This window comes from Alosa sapidissima, chromosome 4, assembly GCF_018492685.1.
Source record: "Alosa sapidissima isolate fAloSap1 chromosome 4, fAloSap1.pri, whole genome shotgun sequence".
NCBI classification, from domain to species: Eukaryota; Metazoa; Chordata; class Actinopteri; order Clupeiformes; family Clupeidae; genus Alosa; species Alosa sapidissima.
Window position 1 is genome coordinate 17574874 of NC_055960.1, and position 19057 is coordinate 17593930.

The window sequence follows — 19057 nt, forward strand, 5'->3', positions numbered from 1 at the left end:
AGAATATATATATATATATATATATATATATATATATATATATATATATATATATATATATATATATAAAAAATGGGCCTAGATTAGGCATGGAGAAATAAAATAAAGCACCAACAATTGAAAACTCAGTGTCTGCTGTTGTGGGTTGAGTTTTGTAGCATTAATCATCCAAAGGCTTGACATTGTTCCGGTCTTCTTGTTAAGTTGTTGTTCGTGTATAAACATAATGTTTATCGTCTGCAGCATAATTAAAATAAAGTAATTTCTTTACAACTAATTATTCATTTGATTATCTACAGTACTTGTACAGTTTAGACCACAGAAATACGTCTCTGCAACATCGAGCCGCAGGCTGAATTGCGACTACTCTAACATTAGAAATCCGACTAAAATGTGCGCATACATGACGCCCATGAATCAAAGCCGAAGACCATCGCCCTCAGGTCTTCAACTGCGACGGAAGTGACCGGTGTTCTTCGAACTAGTAACGAATTCTACTGCGATGTCGATGTGTTGTTGATCCATACCTTGGTGTATGATTTGGGCTTTTCCATCTGCCCATGTCTCAAACCAACCCTGTGGAGTATACCTGATCGAGGAGTTACCGGCTATTTCTCTGTATACGTCGACTGTCCGATCATTTTGGAGTGCACTTCTTTATATTTTGTCAGGTCAGTGACAGCAGGACTCTGGTGTCGTGCCGTGCCGGGGAAGGACTGTGTTGCCGTAGATTTAGCAAGCGCAGCTAACTTTTTAAGAATGAAGGGATTATACATGTTGGACATAGATCAGATACGTGTGCAACACACGAACATTAGCTGAATGAAGAACAGATTCAATGCAGTGTTATGGCGGAGGAGGTATCTAGCTGGCTTTCAAGGGTTCCTCTGTGTTATAGCTAGCTCGCTAGGTTAGCTAGCATAGCTAATTTACTTAATAGTTAGCCTGTAAATATGTACGTTATATATGAATACTGTAACCTAACAGCCGTATATCTAACATGCAAGTTAATTTCGTGGTCATGATCTACATCTGTCTTTGTACAATGTATCAGAAACACATGAGCTGTGCTGTATGACAGTGGTCATAAGGTTGCCATTTGAGAGTTAATCAAGGAGTGATTAACAGCTGTTTCTTGCTCGGAGTGTTGGTAACGGTGCAATCTAGCTAGATACATAATATCTTTTACATTGTCTTTTTGATAATTACCCAAGGTAGCTGACACCTTGACCCACCGATGGTTTGTTTGTATAGCATAGCATAGCATAGCATAGCTAGCTACCTTAGTCATGGTCTGTTGTTTAGTGTTAGTAAACAACCCAATTGGATGGTCTTGAATCTTAAACCCATGACATGGCCAGGATGATACCAAAGCAACCGTAATTTCAGAAGATGAAGCCACGTCACCAGATTGAAAACGTGCTTGATATTCATACATGCATTTTTGCTGAATTGACAATTGATATTTTGACTGTCAAATGTAACCTAGTCTTAACTTGGAAGGGTTAGTATGAATTTGGGCTGTATTCATAACAAGTCAGGGACTTAGATGTTCTCACTACCATGGCATACAGTACAGCCATATTTGCTACACCAGAGAGATCCTTGTCTACTCATCATAATAGTTACAACTGCTGGGTCATCATTGTGTTCTGTATCACAGTCACTATCAGTCCTGTTATAGCCTAATAACTAATCTACATTCATCTTGTCATTTGCAGGAGGTAGGGTGTACCTCAGTGAAGATCCATCCAGTCCTACTGAATAGCGTGTCTATAGGGGTGTGGCACAGAGTTGTGTAACTCCGAAGTGGGAGAACAGGTAAAGCTCTGTGTTGACAATCAAGGCTGTCTGTAACAACTACAGAGTTTACCACTGCCAGCTGTCAAAAACATGTCAAGTTTCTAAGAACATCATCTACGTACGTTCTACATGTTATAATGCTAAATATCTTGTGTCTGTGTCCTGCTCACTCTACTACAGGTGGTCTCGGGCCCCACTGTGGATCCCCAACTGGAGCATCGGGAGGTGGCAGGCTCAGGCAGAGCAGCATAGCAGGGCCATGAGTGGGCAGGCGGGGGCCGGGGCTGGGATGCGGGGTCGGCGTGGGGGACGGGAGCGTGACCGGGAGCCACCGCTGTCATCGGTGTATCAGCATCAGTATCCGCACCTGCAGCAGCAGGGCATGGACGCCTCGTGCTGGCTGGCTCCCAGCGCCCTGCGCCGGCTGGTGGAGCTGCCGTCCCCGCCGCTCTCCCGCCACCAGCTCAAGCGGCTGGAGGAGCACCGCTACAGCAGCTCCGGCCGCTCCCTGCTGGAGCCCATCATGCAGCGCTACTGGGAGTGGCTGGTGTGCTGCATGCCCGCCTGGATCGCGCCCAACCTCATCACCATCGTGGGCCTGGCCACCAATGTCTTCACCACCCTGGTGCTAGTCTATTACTGCCCCACTGCCACTGAACAGGTATGCCAGGAAGCATGTTATAGCATTTTATGCAAGGGAAAAATGGGGAAAATAGGAAGAGGTTTTCAGTTGGTCTCTTATGGTCTCACTTGGCACATTATTATAAAGAGTCATTTGTGATGTTCTAAGTTATAAGGAATGTTTTTTCCATGCAGGAGGGATCCTGTTTTTTTGCTATGCAGTTTAGCTTAATTTAACAATTTCGCTAACAGCTTCAGAGTCATTGGAATGGTTATATGACTTTTTCCGGGTTGAATGATGGCCGTCTCGCTTCCCCCTATAGTCTGTGAGCAGACAGCCTTGTAACTTTGGTCCGGCAAGCCGCCGGCCTCAGTGTCGGAAAGTCCGAGTGAGGAGTGTCGTAAAATATATACTCTAAAGCTGTAGGGGAGCTCTGTAGAGAAAACTGCGAGCAAAAAATCAAGAAAACAGCAAAGAAATTGGCAAAACTGCATAGGGTCTCTTTAAGTGAGTCTTTTTGAGCTGAAACTGAATTGAAAATTGTTATTTGTTTATTTTTTGATAGGTACTTTGAATGTTATTTAACCATACAGTATTGTCAGCTTAGTATTGAACGTTATCAAATGTCGTTGAATGTGCTTCAACATTAAGATATAAGATTATCGCTAATTTGAAAGGGAAAAAATTGAAGGGTCAACATGTATTGATTGTAGTCTACTGCTGCATGATGACAACTAGCAGAGCAAATAATTAGCAGGAATAGCTGTTGTTAGGCTCTCTGTTTTACACTGAAATGTACACTGATATTCAACTCTGGTGCCAACTGGTTTGGCATAAAGCAACATTTCATTTCAGCTGGTAAAATAGCTATTGAATAAAAATCCTTCCTCATGTAGACATGTGAATAACATTGATTGTATGGGATTACCGGTATTCAACAATTAAAAAATTGTGCTGTTCATAAAAATCTCCCATTGTGCTCAGTAGGCTGTATCACACTTGTAGGACCTACCTTCAATAAGTGATGAGGGTGGGTGCATAGGTATAATTATCCTCTTTGCTGTACTGATGTGAAGCGTGATGGCTCTATTTGCCCTTTTCAACATTTAGAAAGGTAAAAATTCAGCTTGCTCTGAACTTCTTAATGTGTTTGTGCAAACTGAATTAATTTATTTATTCTTTTAATGAACAAATGATGTGTGGTAACATTTTTTATCTGCCACTTTGTTTACTCTGCTGTGGCGGGGGTAGAGCCTCCAAAATACCTCAGGCTTTCTTTTCTGGACACATACCGCGTGGTCACCCCTCTCAGGTTGCAAACATAGTCTACATCTGATACTGTTTGCCCAGCGCAAGCATGTCCTATCATGTAATATACTACACAAGTGGAGAACACTTAATATGCACGTTATAGCATATTTTAAGCATTGCGCATGCAGGCTTTCCCCATCTAAGAAAATCTAAGGTTAACTTTTAGCAACACAACAAATAAACAACAGTATATTAATGGCATATATGCTGTCAGAAATCATTTGGAAGAAGCACCAGGTTGAGAAAACTGAGAAATCTGCATGTTGAGAAATCTGGAACTGCAGTTAGTCTGCAAGTGATCAGGATATCATGTTCTGTATCGTTTGCCCCGAGGTCCTTCAGTAATGGGTCCTATAATGTCTTTGCCAGGGACGCATGGAGTCAGTTTTGCCAAGCTGGTGTAGGGTTTGACCTTAAGAAGGGTTCACCTCCCCAAATGTGTTCTTAAACTTTTGCCTACGATGTCAAATTAGGTCTACAGAGCCAGCCGACCTAGAATGAAGACATGAAACTTTTACTCGCATCTGTTGTTTTTCCTCTAAAAATAACCCTATCTCTATGTCATACGCCCCTCACATTTCCTCTGTAGGACAAAGGTTGAGGTAACTCAGGCACATAAGTGGAGAGGAAAGCGAAAGTTCTCCAGTTTCCAAGAATGCAGTACTTGGCTGCTCTGCAGCACTTAAGTCTGCAGAGATTAAGCCTTATGCAACATAGAGTATTTGTGCTAACTCAGGTTGGTTCCTGTCTGCTATACAATCTAAAGACATTGCTTGTTGATGAGACCAATTGTTGGAGGCTTTGAAATGGAGTAGGTGAGACAAAGGGGAGTGGGGCAAATGACTTTGGCATAAGGAGAAAATGGCAAAAAGATCACTGTCTGTAAAGATTATGCCAGTTTCTAGCTGATAGCTTTAGGGGAGGCAGTGCCCTAGGTTTATAGGACAAAGGTTATCTTTAAGTACAGTTCCCGAAATAGACTAATGGCATATCAAGAATGTGATCAGTGACTGATAAATCATACATTATGACTTCTAGTTTCTTTATGTGTACTTTTCAGGTTTTTTTCAAGAAAAGCCTTGTTTCTAGTTCAGTGCATACTGGAAATGCTAGTAAACATAGGAAGCATCCTTTTTTCTGTTACACAGAGGATTTGACGTCGAGTATTTGACGTCATAGCAGATTGAATATCTTGGCCTGCTTCAGTGGTTGCTCAGTAACTTGTAAATGAGGAGCCGCATGTTTCATATTTGTGTAACCCTTTTAAAGAGCTTGCATAACAGGGTTTCACTCCTTGTCAAAACAGATGGCAACTATTAGTTATGCAAAGAAATATGAATAACAATTAACATGGTCAATGACAAAGCCACTGTATTGCTCACTATCTTAAATGGATAATATTACAATTACTCAAATGTGCTTCCTTTGTTAGGAAGGACATAGAATCTAATCTAATCTAATCATTTGTATTAATCATGCAATAAAACGTATTGTGTCACACAGAAATCACAGCAGTCATGTCAGTTCCTAGCACGGTGTGCTTACTAATGATTCCCATTTTTCTTCAGGCGCCACTGTGGGCATATCTGCTCTGTGCCGTGGGCCTGTTTATTTACCAGTCGCTGGATGCCATTGATGGAAAGCAGGCCAGGCGCACTAACAGCAGTTCACCACTGGGAGAGCTTTTTGATCATGGCTGTGACTCCCTGTCCACAGGTAGGCTACTGTGCTGGATACTGCCCACTGTTGCTGTAGTCTAAAGGATCCTGTAGGTGGCGTAGGACCACCACGGCATTAAACTCTTGCTCTGCCCTCTCTTCTAGTGTTTGTAGTCCTGGGTACCAGCATTGCCGTGCAGCTGGGCACGAACCCCGACTGGATGTTCTTCTGCTGCTTTGCGGGCATGTTCATGTTTTACTGTGCCCACTGGCAAACCTATGTCTCCGGTACCCTGCGTTTTGGCATGTGAGTGTGAACACTGGGGGCCTCAAGGAGGGTAGTTGTTATATAAATAAGGGCTTAAAATGTATAACTATTGGTATGTGGAATATACACATATACACAAGTCTATACACACAAGTCTGTTGTGTAAATAGGTATTGTGTAATAACTTTTTAAAAAAAATGAAAAAATGAGGGGTTTCTCCATCTGAAAACATTGTGAACCGCTCAGGAATTGGAGGAGGTGGGTGTGTTTTGGAAAACAAATACATCATTCAGTGTAATGCATTGCATCTTGTGTCAAGAAGCAAAATACTTAAGCTGGGCTTAAGATGTGCAGTTTAATTTATTGACTTATTTTCTACTCCCACTCACCCAGTTAGACAGTGTTTTGGGAGAGTGTTCCGCTCTGATTCAGTCTCTTTTATACACTGGCCAGATTTGATGTAACAGAGGCACAGATCTGTCTAGCCTTGTTGCAGATGTTCACAGCCATTGTTGGCCCCAGGTTTTGGAACATTACGGTAAAAGTTCAGCGCCTTTTTAATGCCGTTTGCCACCTCCTTGGGCTGCTTAACAAGTAGTAATAAGCAACTCCGCCTATTCTGTCCAACACAGATTGTTGCTCTGCATGGCACAAAAGCAAATTTCTCAAAAATCACTTTTTTTTTTTTTAACATCTGCTCTGTGATCACAGCCAGCACTGTGCTTAAGTACTGATGTTTAATTTATTAGTCTTAAATTAATGTGTATTTGAAGTTCATAAGATTTGGCTGGGTGGTGTTGTGATTGGAGTGGTTGTCTGAAGTACTGGAATGGAAAGCCTGGTCTAATGGTGCAGCGTTACAGAGGATGCTCCAGACTGTGTTTGACCAGAGTACGGGGCAGCTGTGTGTTTGTGGACAGAGTTAATTACTGTTCTAATCCATGCTCTCAATCCCCTCTGCTCTTTATACCCCGCTCAGCATTGATGTGACTGAAGTGCAAATCTTCATTATTATCATGTATTTGCTGGCTGCCATTGGAGGATCCGCTTTTTGGCAGTCTCCGGTAATTCTGTGCTCTTTTTCACTAACTCTGACATTTTCTGAGGGAATTTGTTTTAATTTTTTTGTCTTAAGCTGCAATGGATTGCTGATTTAGCCATTTAGCGATGACATACTAACGATACAACTTAACTTTGATTGCTTGTAGTGAGCAAAATCATTTCTACATTGTTGGTGGATAACAATGTTGCTTGACCCCCCCCCCCCCCCCCCCCTTAGGCTAAATGTGTCAATTTATTGAACTGGGATATATGTCCATTCAGTTTGTAACTGTGATGTGAATGAATGTGTCTCTGATCCCCTATCTCATTCCCTTTCACAGATCCCTATAATTAACATTCAAATGAAAATAGTTCCCGCCATATGTACATTCATAGGGGTTATCTTTTCCTGTACTAATTACTTCCGGGTTATATTTACTGGAGGTGTGGGCAAAAATGGATCCACAATAGCGGTAAGTAGTCTTTCAGTTGACATTTCCTGATGTTTTATTCATATGTTGGATTTTTACCTGCAGTGTGACGACCAGTGTGATCTTGTTTTGTTTGTTGTAGGGAACAAGTGTCCTCTCCCCTGTCCTTCACATAGGTTCTGTTATAATCCTGGCTATGATGATCTATAAAAAATCAGCTATTCAGCTTTTTGAAAAACACCCATGTCTGTATATATTGGCATTTGGCTTTGTGTCTGCCAAGATCACTAACAAATTAGTGGTAAGTTTACCTCATTAGATATTTAAGAACTTTTATTATGAGCTAAAGTTGCCTGAATCTAAAAATCACATACTGTTTATCTTTGTCTCAGTAAGTATACAGTGCTTGTGTAGAAATGTGCAGAGTGTAGTCAACGGTTTCTTTCTTTCTGTGGTAGGTTGCTCATATGACAAAAAGTGAAATGCATCTTCATGACGTAGCATTTCTTGGCCCTGGACTACTGTTTTTGGACCAGTATTTCAATAGTTTTATTGATGAATATTTGGTGCTTTGGATCGCCCTGGTAAGTTAATAATCACTCCTGCAATTCTTTTGAGGCACATTTAAAGTTTCAGCTTTCTCCAAAATGGGAACTTTCCCAGGGACTAGGGGCTTTGCAGTAGTGATCATAAACTGGTTGCATTTATTTTATTATACAGAGATCTTGGAAATAAGCTAATATTTGCACTGTTATTTAGCTTTTACTGTCATTCTCAGTGTTCATATGTAGGTATTGCTGTATTTATAACAATTCATGATATCTGTTGACGTGAAAGAGCTTATATGTTTCCACATCTTAAAAATGTTTATAGAGCTTTATCTTATAAGTACCATCAGTTAGTCATTCTTAATGAAATATTTTATGTTATGGAAATCAAAAGACAAACTGGTGCATTTTCATCTCCATTGGCAGATTCTTTCTTTCTTCGATCTGGTGCGTTACTGTGTCAGTGTTTGCAATCAGATTGCCTCCCATCTTCACATCTTTGTCTTCAAAATCAAGCCACTGACCATGGCACCTATTCAGTGATCAATCTCCACTGCCAGCTATATGATGAGTACACTTGTTTCTATTGCTCTGTTTTGCTTTCTTTTTGTCCAGGACAGGGTAGAGTACTGAGCATCGCTAATGCAAATGAACAATAAGGTCTTTCCCAGGAAGATTTTGTTAGACGTGTTATTTATTTCTTCCATCAATGTTAATGTGCATTCTGTGTTACTGATCTGCTAATTTCTCATGCGCATCACAAAACACATTAACAAAAAAGATGTAATTTAAATCAGATTCACGTGCCCTTTAGATCTCTTAATGTGGGACGGAGTAAATTGATATAGTTTTCAATAGTAAGGAACTGTCTGAGTACTAGGTGCTATATTCTAACCATTATCTGCATATAATCATCCAGGCTTGAACAACTGATAAAATGATAGGTTCCCTGGCCTTCTTTTAAGCTTTTTTTACCATAACGGAGGGTATGAATGTTAAATCAAATTACATTGGCTTACAGTATATCAGCTAAACAATTGTTGAGAAATGTCATAGTGTACACACAAAATTAACCAGTCTTCATTTCCATATCATTTAAATGACACATTATGGAAATATTAAGAATTTGCCCATTGAAGACTGACTAACTAAAAGTAGATAACAAATGTATTTCCATTTTTGTGAACAACTGTTATGTGCCAGTTGTGATATCTCTGAAATTGAAGTTGATTTTCACACCAGGCAACATGTATTTCACTTGTGTCGTGGGTTTGAGAAGTATTATTTGGAAATCCATTTGAATAGTTGGTGTATCACACTTGTGTTGTGTTGCATTTGTCATTCGGAAATGTAGTTTCTACAACAGTTGCTGCATACACTTCACACTTATGGCAGTGACAAGTCCTCACAATTTAAAATGTAGACATATTATGTAAATATAATCAAACTGCCCTTCCCTGTGAAACATACAAGATGTTGCAGTGTTTTGCATTCATTATTGTTAATCTGTGCTGCTCTGGACATGATATTCAGTTATATTCCATTATACTGTATGCAATTTATTTGTTTCTTTGTTACTCCTGCTGCATCAAATGTATCCCTTTTCTTATATTTATTGTTTTTTTTTTTCTCTTTTTCTAAAAAAAAAGAAACCATTGCTTTGCGTGCCTGACATTATTCATGTTGCACTACTGCTTCCTGCCTAAAATGCTGAATGGATTCTAAAGTTCAAATAAAGTAGCAGAGTGTTATTTTGCTAAATTGACTAATTTATTTAAGAACAAAATTAATTTGGTTTCTCACTCATATCAGTTTTGCTGATGGGAACATTTTTGTTGTTATTGAAAACAGTAGTAAAGATGACCAGATAGTCAGTGTAAGTGTGTGAGGAGATTTAAAAATATAAATGCACTGATGACCCAGCATGAAGCTCTGATCACCAGACGTTCTTTCCTCACATTTGTTGTGTCTCTGATACTGCATGTTCTGTGCATTATTACTTTCTAGTGCAAACCCAACATCTGTTATTTGTTTTATTTCATAACATTTAAAACATGCTACTTGTAGCATTCTCGTCCACTGTTCGGCAAACAAAGAAACTCTTTGGCACATACTAGAATTGTAAGTGGAAGGAAAGGTAAAATTATAGTAGCTATGCCGTACATGTTGATGTCTTGTATTAATCGTTGCATACGCACATACACACAGAAATATACTAACAAGTGCTCCAGGGTCTCATGGCGTGGCTTTTCTCTTGTTTCGAACCATAGAACCATATGTGATGTCATATTGGCAGGACTAATTATGATATACTATTGTAATGGAACTGAGAGATTGCGTGTCTGGGCACATATTGTTTTGTTTTTCTGTATTGTCGCTTATAGGTCAGTACTTAAACATTATTATTATTATTATTATTATTATTATACCTGTTGCCTTAAATGTAGTTTTGAACTATCCTTAAATCTTGGTTTAACGTTTCAAGTTCATACCCATCAAGCCTGTTATTACTCCTGTTGGTACTGAGAAATTGCTTGATTTCTCCCCCACCCTTTTAGTTTGTTTCTAGATGGCCAAGCTCAGGTATACTCAAAAATGCTTAACCGTGTTTGCATGAACCCACAGATGAGAGGAACAGACATGTGACAATCTATCCATTACATAACAATGCAGTTCTTCCTGTTCATTTGCAAATGCTGCTACCAGCCCTGTTGAATCTGTTTGTGAGCATACTTTCTGCCTCATCCATATAATGCCTATAGTGTGTATCTTACTGGTGAAAGTATGAATGTTGGGTTGATCAAACTGATGGAGAAAAAATATGCCTGTTATAGACCTGTATCCTGAATATCTTGGAAAACTAGCCTACATGTTTGTCACTACCATCACAAGCAGTCACCCAACATGAAACTTTTTTCATTGTTTTTTTTTTTTTGGACAAATGTCCATGGATTATGGCCATCTCACTGGAATGGCATTAACAAGCTAAATCTTCTTTATAGAGGTTTATTTGTGTTTTGCATGGCATGCTTGCCCATCAACTGTGTCTGTTAATTTGGTTTTTAGCTTTTTGTTTTCTTTGAGGGTATATCGATACATTTTAATTCATTAGATGAATTATTAAATAATATCTGTTAGCACAGGCAACTACTGAATGGGCTAACACTTATGTCATAGTCGTAATATATTCTGTTTATGGAGGCCAAATATTCTGTAAGGAAGTAAAGTTGTACATAAAACCGAGGCTGTTTTTTGAGTGGTTGAAATGTGTAGGCTGTTTCATATACATTATGGCCTGCTGTAGTGTCTTTAACTCAATCAGAAAACATGACAACATCACAATGTTTAGGTGTTCCACTAAAGCCTGTCAAATTTATGGCAGGGCAATGATAACTACTTCTGTGTACAGCTTTTCCTTTCCAATGTAAATGACTTTACATTGTGTGCTGACTGTTTCTGGCGAAATATGGCAAGCTGACTTTTCTGTCTCTATTGGTTTGTAAGAGTTGCTGTTCTCTCATTTTGGAATAAAAAAGCACCTGTAAAAATAAAGATAGCTATATTTATGATAACACCTGGTTTCATTTAATTTGTTCTATAAAAACACCAACAGTTTTTATTAATAATTATTACTATTATTTTTTTTTATTTACACAGATTGGGTGCACGTTTGACAGCGTATTTTGCTGAGTGCATGCGCACTGTGGCCAGAGCAAAGTCAGACGCACAAAGTGGACAGATTCAGGCCGAAGTTAATTAAAAAAAGATAGATAGATCAGAATTTAAAACTGGTTGCATGCCATTGGTTTATTCAATTTCACTTCATCGTAGAGATCTCGGCCATTTCAAAATCCCCACCTTGACGTAGCTTCGCGCTGCTATATCGCCACTGAACTCGGGCCCATTGTGTGTTAAAACTAACACAACAGACATTGATGAAATTCACATTAACTTCAATGTGATGCGCTGCCACTCTTCACACTAGATAAAGCAATTTTGTGATATTACAAACCACTCAAGACATATGTATCTCATAACATTCTTTACTTTTCTTAATTAAATAAATAAATAAATAAATAAATAAATAAATAAATACATACAGCATACATTAAATCCTCTGAGTTTAATTTAAATACAGAGTAGCTCCCCAAGGATATCACATCAGCATGGACTGCAAGGACTTGCGTACAGATGCCATCTCCTGTTGTTGCTGTTTATCACATCACATCACACACCACACACACGAATGGAAACGGTCTTCACTCTACATTCTTTCTTTTACTTCTGTATGTATTTAAGTTATTTAAGTCAGTCATTGATCCTAGTGATCCTTGTTGGCTCAAGACACTGGAGTATGGTCAGTTTGAGGTCAGAGTAAAATATGTTGACATGTTGCTACTCACAGTGACTATGAGCATATTCTTCTGGTAGGCAGACATCTCCTGGCGTAAATCAGCCAGGAGGGCTCCCTGCTCCTCATTGTGTGTTTTCTCCACTTCTTGCAGACTCTACCACCATGAACAACAAAAGCTGTTCAGTCAGTTACATTGACTGACCATGTCGTACTGTATGAACATGGTATAGCCTAAAGTCTCTGTGTATAGCCGGTATTTAGCTACATAGTAATTCCTGCATATTCACCCTCTTATTTCCTCGACTAGATACTAGTGCTTGTTAAAACACTACTATTGAACGCATCATTAAGGCTGACACCTGTTCTAACATGGTCTTTCAGTTATTCAGTGTTGGATTTAATCTACAATTACAAAATGTAATTTCGAGGAAATTACCAGTGCATGAAAATGCAAAACATAGGCCTACTGTATATTAACATAAAATTCAAAACAAACTTTTATTTGTACACAGTTGTGGGCAGAGGAAACAGTTGGCAGGAGTCATATTTGATAACAACTGACAGTTGAAATGGCTGAACAGTTAGTTGAGTAGTTTAAATAGTTAAATTATTTAATTGGGGTCATTCCACGGCAATTCAACCAGGGCCTACGCACTTAGGTCTTAAAAAATTCTGAAACAATTACCGGGGGGGGGGGGGGGGGGGGGGGGGGGTCAATTTTGTTCAGCCTCTTTTTTTTTGTCAAAGTTCGCAAGCCCACAACAACTAAACCATGTAGGAGGCTCAAATTTTGCGTGGGCCCTGGTTGAATTGACGTGGAATGACCCATAGTGAATTATTGTAGTGAGGACATTTATTTTAAAACAGTTGTAGGCAGAGGAAATAGTGGAACAGGATCTGTAGTCTTAAGAGAGCCAGATTGTATGCCTAAAGCCTGAGACAGAGTAGTGTTTAAACGTTAAATGTAGATAGTGTAATGGATGTTGATAGACAGAAAGTTGAATGGATGTTGGTAGGCAGATTGTTTAATGGATGTTGATGGGATAGTTTAATGGGTGGATGAGTGAATGGTTTGAAGAGGATGAATGGATAGAAAGTTGGATGGAATGTGCCTTATATCCTTGTACACAGAATATACTGGAGATACACAGAAGGAGTTGGCCTAGTTGAGCAGAAAGCAGTTGATACAGGTGCAATCAATTTAACTGGCTTTTTGATTGGGCCTAGTTGAGCAGCTGGAAGTTGATACAGGTGCAAATCAAGTTAATTAGCCCATTGTGATGTCATAGTGCCAAAAAAAATAAAGCTTGTTTTTTATTAATATCTCAAAAAGTATAACGTTTACAAAAGTTTTTATGTTAAACGGTTGAAGCTGAATTAGACGCAGATATTTGGTGAGAAGAATAATAATAACTAGAAAAGCATTTCCTGAAGGAAATACAGTGCATGAAAATGCAAAAAATATGATGTAAAATATCATACAGAGTAAAAACAAACTATATTGGTCGCTAGGTAGATGAGGTTTAACTCATTGAATGCCAAGCTGTTTTCGGGAGCTTTGCCAGCAATCTAGACCATTGTTGAGGATTTTTATACAGCCACAGCATATTCTGTGTTATAGCTATGAACACATACAATGGCTCGATTAAAAGGTGAGACTAAGCTCTCGGTGGGTGCAAACAGTGTATTTCTACACGCCTCTGTTCCTGAGAAATCCCAAGCTAAACAGTGGCTAGTTTTCATCAAAAGGCATAAAAAAAAAAAACAATTCTTGGGTTCCGGTTTCCGACCGACCCTGTCAATTTATGTGCGACCCAAATTTATTTTATGAGCTTGGGGAAGAAATAACACTAAATACATTAAATAAATCCACAAATAAAAGGCGAACTATAATTACATTAATTACCCCTTGCGTTATGTATAGGGATGAGCGTATTCTCTCTTTTACAAAGTAGCCTATGCACAGCTGTTCACAAAGACGATTGTTTTCGTCACTTACCAAGGCACTCGCAATTTTGTCCAAACACCGCAACTTTTTCGCAAATTTGACCAATCTTCGTAGTTTCACCGTGAAATTTCACCTACCACAAAGGTCCCTCGCGCAGACTATTGAGCCAGATGGCACACTTACTTGCACCTTCTGCATATGACACCAAAGACTGCCCTAACGTGTTCGTTCCTCTACAGTTTTGATGACAATAAATAGAAGGCTAACGTTAATGATCTGCTTACTTGCATCTCTCAACCTGGTGTTGCTAACCTACCTAGGCTGTGAAAGTAAGTTAATTAAGGCCTACTTGGTTTACTGACATTTGAGTAGGCTATGCAACCCATTGGCAAACGTTTACCTGGATATGTCCTTTTAGCTTATGTCATGTTTGCTAGCTTGTGGGCTTAGTTTGAGTAGTGCTACCAAAATCATAGAAATTAATAAAATTGCAAGACATTTACCTCTTCTATGATCCAAGAATGATTTCATTCAACTGGAATCCATGCATTTCCACTGAATTATTTTTGGAATCTGATCCCTTATCATACCTGTTCATTCTTACTCGTTGCTCGACTTATCGTGACTAAATTCAAGATGGCTGCAAACGCTAAACTTCGTGAAGATACTGTCTGTATAAATAGTCTTGTAAGTAAACTACCAGTGCTTTTTCAAAGTTCTCAATGTCTCGTTTTAATTAATGTCAGGGCCCTCGGAAGTCTACCAATGAAGTGTGGAGATACATTGAGCCTCGTAAATGGGTGTAAAACAGTGATTTATTTGCAAGGCTAGCCCGATGCCGAAGCACCACTATTGAAAAAGCTGTTGGTAGCATCGGCTAACTAGCGCCAGATTTTGGAGTGCAGGGGACAAGCCGAGATGGGCTATGAGACATACGTTCACACTCGGTATCATGTTTCAATACACTTTAGGTCAATATCACACCGGAATTCTCCTTTAAAATGGTGATTTTCTCCTCTTCTGGCGTATCGTGACTGAAGAACCATGCCAACTTTGGATGCGGTTATCTTAGCGATACTTTTTGCAATACCCTCGATATACATATCGTTGGAAAGCTTAGTTTATGGCCGTTCATATGAGCACAATAAATTAATTTTGTAAATTTTACCAAAGCGACTGGTTTCGCCTTGCAGGGTCACATATTTCATCAGCACCTTGCATTTTGAGCATTGCACATAACCTGTAGAATTTCCATCAGAATCCAGCACCACTCCAAACACTTTCCAGACCTCTGATTTTCCCACTCCTGTAGTAGCGATGGTGAATTCACCTGCGGCAAGTTTAGCCTACTTTTCAACAACTCCATCTTCTTCTCCAGGCTAAAGGCGTGCACGCAGCAGCAGGTCTGCCCCCGCCCCTCTCCATGATGCACGTTGCACGCAGCAGCAAACTTTCTTTACGGTGAACAGCTGCGATGATTAATAGGCTAAATGGGGTTTTTTTTTCGCTGAGCAGAAAAGATTAAGCCCAAGGTGAGGGTTAATAGTTGGAATGACTGAACTAGGTAGATGAGGTTTAATATAGTTGGAATGACTGAACAGTTAAATAGGTGGATAGTTTAAAAGGTTAAATTATTTGCTAGGTAGGTGAGGTTTAATATAGTTGGAATGACTGAACAGTTAAATAGGTGGATAGTTTAAATGGTTAAATTATGTTGTGGACAGAGGAAACAGTTGAACAGGATGTGTAGAGAATGAACCTGAGAAACTGATAGGGTGCAGGTTGCCTGGCCACCTGGCCTAGGATTCTAATTGCTTAACGGCCCGATTGTGAGGTCATCAGCCCAATGTTAAGTCTATGGGGAAATTTTGAGTAGTTTTTAATGGATAGTTTAAAAAGTTACAAAGATGAAAAATACAAAGCCCAGATGTCCTAAGTAAGACCTACGTAACATAGTTTGAATGAAGTTTCTACGTGAAGAAGAAGAAGAAGAAGAAGAAGAAGAAGAAGAAGAAGAAGAATGCACTGTAATTATATTCAACTGAACCAAAATGGTTAAAACTTCTATCCTGTTTTGACAATGACAATAGGCGGTCACAAATGTGGCTCACACATTGAGAGCCAATGTCTCAACAGAACAGTTGTCTAACAAAAGACACAAAAACAGAGAAGGCAACTGCAGACTACAATCAACGTATAGACATAATGTGGCACAACCCTCAAAACTGCCATAACCCACATTGTGTGCCGTTAATTACCTGTATATACTGATCCATCAGCTGCTTTAGTGTCTTCAATCTCTGTCCTTGTGCTGCTCTCATGTGCTGAAACATCTTCTGCTGATGCTGGAACATGTTCTGATAGGGACAATTACATGGTCAGATTCCTTACCACTCATATGCTTAGAAGGTAGCGAAAGCCATCAATGGAGAGCCACTTCACCTACCACAAGTTTCTCATCCATTTCTTTTGACTTTTGCACATCAGTCTTCCATTGCTGAAACACAGCATTGAACTGGCAGGTGTAGTCTTGTGTCAGCTGACCCCTTGAAAACAGCAGTCAGAATTATTTGTTTTACTTGTTACTGACTGAGTGAACTGTTGTTATAAAATATTTCAAAATCGTTATGTGAAAGCCACCTGTTAAACCACATATTAAAATCTCACATGTGGACAAGCAATCTGACCTGTCTCTCTGCTGGTTCTGCCACAATTGCACCATCTTCTGGTTGCTGGTTTTTATTGAAGAACTGGTGAAGGTATGAAGTTGTTTCTTCTTAGCCAGGAAGGCTTGGTTTACATTAGCTGTCAAAAACATAATATTGTAATCTAGCAATTATTTCCAAAAAAAATAACAAGTGCAGATAAGGGACATTACTCAATGACGAATTTAACTACTTGAGTTTTCTTATGTACCTCCAAACTGGTCTATCATGGTCCTGAAGTTCTCCCTGTCGGTGGTTTTAGTAGACAGAATTAGGCTATACAAAACAGTGCATTGACATGTAATGGAATCAAATACAAATACATTTATACAGACAGTCCTTACCCTGGCAACAAATCTTCATTTGACATCAACTGTCTATTCCTTTTGCTTACTGCTGTGGTGTCATCTGGATAATGAAATCAAACAAAATGTTACTTGAATGTGTTTACGTTTAACTTCACTTATGTTAGGTTTTCATAGTGCCACTGTTCATCTACGTACTCTGGTTGTATGCCTAAAGATATTGCAATTGATAAATATTGTGACATACATGTGCAGTGACAGTTTTCAGACCCTTTTGAGTTTCACACATGTTGTGATGTGCTGGGCACTCCCAATGCTTCAGAAACGTTCTCGTACACATCCCCAGATCTGTTTAATGCTACCTGTACTTCATAAGACTTTGTCAAGATTTGGGAAAGATTATTGAAAGATTGGAGTTTTTTAGCTAATGCATTCAAGCTTTACAAAATACTACAATCTTTCAAGAATGTGACTTTACTAATTATGTCTAATTCGAGCACAGGTGGAATTCAATCAAGTTGTAGGTCTAGTCTCAAGGACCAATGAAGTAGAATGTGCAGTAGATTTCAGTCCTCTTCGCCAAACAAAACATTCAAAAACCTGTTTTTGCCTTTGCTGTTTTGTTTTTTGCGGTCATTGAGGTGAGATGGATAAACATGAATTGAATAAATGTTACACATTAATTGTGGAAAGGGTCACTTGTTTTGATATCTTCTGTAGGCTAAACTTACCATTTTCTTCCAAGTGAGATCTCTTCGAAGCCATAGCAGAATTTCCTCTATGCTTAACGCTCCTAACTCGTGTATAAAATCAGGACAAAATAGTCAAGAGATCCTCAATGGTTTCCTATAGAATTTGAAAATGTAACAAATGTTAATTAAAAAATCACAGACAAAATTGATAGTTGGTTATATTTCAAGATATGATGTTTTAATCTTAACACCATAGTGCTAGACTGTAAGGTTAACACCCGATGTTGAAGTGCCAAGCAGCAAGGTGGGATAGAGAATATGGCTAACGTTAACATTAGCTAGCTATAACAGCTCATTAAGGATGACATTTAACAGAAACATTACTTCTCTTCAGCATGATACAAGCTGCACGTACTTATTCAGTTAATTACCGCAAGTGTGTAGGACCACAGGAAAACACCAATCACAAGAAAATGTGTTCAACTTAAAATGAACGTTGGTAAAATTAAGTTACTCTCCCTGCCTCCTTAAAACCAAAGATTCTAGGGCGAGCTCTAAATAAGAAAAACGTGCACTGCACGCGACAAACTCTGACATTTTCGAGGCTTTTCCAAAGATTGTTAAGGCGGAGCAAGATACTTCGTCGTAGTTCATGTCTATGGGCGCGAAATGGGGATCGAATCCTGTCTGCATAAAGAGGCGTGTCGATGACGTATTAACGAGCGTACATTGCAACCGGCCAACAGCAGCTGCATAAATAACCGGCGCACACCTGATATAAGGTTGATTTTCTCCAGACTGGAATGCTCAAAAATGCTAAAAATGTACCTGAAATGTTCAGAAGGGTTTGAGGATCATGAAAACGTGCCCGAAATTCACATTCCTAACTCTATAGAACCAAGACCTTAGCATATGTGGTGAAATTCTGAGCTATGCCCATAGACTTCAATGGAGCAGTCGCTGCTTCTGCTCTGCATAAAGGGGGATTTTGACCCCCCCTCGTGCGATCCGGGTTCCCGGAAGTGGCTCCTGATGAAACATCTTGCTCCGCCTTAACAATCTTTGGCTTTTCCTCGACGAAAGATCGATTCGCTCCGCTTCAACTCTTCTGTCCTCTCGAGCAGATAGCACGAGCTGCTTTGGATGCTGTGCACTTGAGTCTCTCTTCTTGGCCAGGTGCATGCAACTCTGAAATTGCTGTACAACTGTCTGCTACCCATCAGGCAGGCAAAACATTTCGGCTCTGAACATCTTGATATAATACGCCATCTCGTGGATGGTCTCTGGAACCTCTCCTTAAATCTTTTTTTCTCCCACCGACTCAGAAGTCCAAGTCATGTGCATGCATGTCAACTATTGCCAGTTTTCTAT

At 39.4% G+C, this 19057-nt stretch overlaps 2 protein-coding genes and 1 long non-coding RNA gene across 9 annotated transcripts; 1 reads left to right on the forward strand and 2 right to left on the reverse strand.

The window, feature by feature from the left end:
- The first annotated feature begins 446 nt into the window (after positions 1 to 446).
- Positions 447 to 11254, forward strand: cept1b (choline/ethanolamine phosphotransferase 1b). Of its 3 annotated transcripts, none has more exons than XM_042089637.1 (10): positions 447 to 671; positions 1722 to 1821; positions 1984 to 2464; positions 5305 to 5452; positions 5560 to 5701; positions 6116 to 6200; positions 7045 to 7176; positions 7277 to 7435; positions 7593 to 7718; positions 8109 to 11254. In XM_042089637.1, exons 3-10 carry the CDS (start codon positions 2063 to 2065, stop codon positions 8223 to 8225), a joined length of 1311 nt encoding a protein of 436 aa, XP_041945571.1. In that variant the 5' UTR covers positions 447 to 671; positions 1722 to 1821; positions 1984 to 2062; the 3' UTR covers positions 8226 to 11254. The 3 variants fall into 3 exon arrangements, with proteins under 3 accessions (XP_041945571.1, XP_041945570.1, XP_041945572.1); XM_042089636.1 differs by lacking the exon at positions 6116 to 6200 and adding an exon at positions 6642 to 6726 and having other exon boundaries at positions 448 to 671; XM_042089638.1 differs by lacking the exons at positions 447 to 671; positions 1722 to 1821; positions 6116 to 6200 and adding exons at positions 1864 to 1925; positions 6642 to 6726 and having other exon boundaries at positions 1964 to 2464.
- On the reverse strand, positions 5856 to 6124 carry LOC121707230. Its single transcript, XR_006031272.1, has 2 exons — positions 6052 to 6124; positions 5856 to 5997 (listed from the first exon to the last, which is right to left on the reverse strand). It is a non-coding gene; the product is annotated as an uncharacterized LOC121707230 (long non-coding RNA).
- A 209-nt stretch (positions 11255 to 11463) lies between the features above and the next one.
- LOC121707512 (synaptonemal complex protein 3-like) lies at positions 11464 to 18979 on the reverse strand. 5 transcript variants are annotated; one of them, XM_042090150.1, is made up of 11 exons: positions 18760 to 18979; positions 18282 to 18298; positions 17726 to 17840; positions 17034 to 17097; positions 16901 to 16935; positions 16672 to 16789; positions 16431 to 16530; positions 16243 to 16341; positions 12086 to 12190; positions 11783 to 11892; positions 11464 to 11663 (listed from the first exon to the last, which is right to left on the reverse strand). In XM_042090150.1, the coding sequence occupies exons 3-10, from the start codon at positions 17757 to 17759 to the stop codon at positions 11839 to 11841; spliced, it is 609 nt and encodes a 202-aa protein (XP_041946084.1). In that variant the 5' UTR covers positions 17760 to 17840; positions 18282 to 18298; positions 18760 to 18979; the 3' UTR covers positions 11464 to 11663; positions 11783 to 11838. The 5 variants fall into 5 exon arrangements, with proteins under 5 accessions (XP_041946084.1, XP_041946085.1, XP_041946083.1 ...); XM_042090151.1 differs by lacking the exons at positions 18282 to 18298; positions 18760 to 18979 and adding an exon at positions 18118 to 18268; XM_042090149.1 differs by lacking the exons at positions 18282 to 18298; positions 18760 to 18979 and adding an exon at positions 18102 to 18255.
- Between the last annotated feature and the right edge of the window lie 78 nt (positions 18980 to 19057).

Coding starts and splice junctions, on each gene's coding strand:
- cept1b (XM_042089637.1), top strand. CDS start 2,063: ATGAGTGGGCAGGCGGGGGCCGGGGCTGGGATGCGGGGTCGGCGTGGG. Junction 5,702..6,115: donor GGTACCCTGCGTTTTGGCAT/GTGAGTGTGAAC, acceptor TACACTGGCCAG/ATTTGATGTAACAGAGGCAC. Junction 7,719..8,108: donor TGGTGCTTTGGATCGCCCTG/GTAAGTTAATAA, acceptor CTCCATTGGCAG/ATTCTTTCTTTCTTCGATCT.
- LOC121707512 (XM_042090150.1), bottom strand. CDS start 17,759: ATGGCTTCGAAGAGATCTCACTTGGAAGAAAATG. Junction 16,936..17,033: donor AATGAAGATTTGTTGCCAGG/GTAAGGACTGTC, acceptor AACCACCGACAG/GGAGAACTTCAGGACCATGA. Junction 12,191..16,242: donor TGATGGATCAGTATATACAG/GTAATTAACGGC, acceptor TCATGGTGGTAG/AGTCTGCAAGAAGTGGAGAA.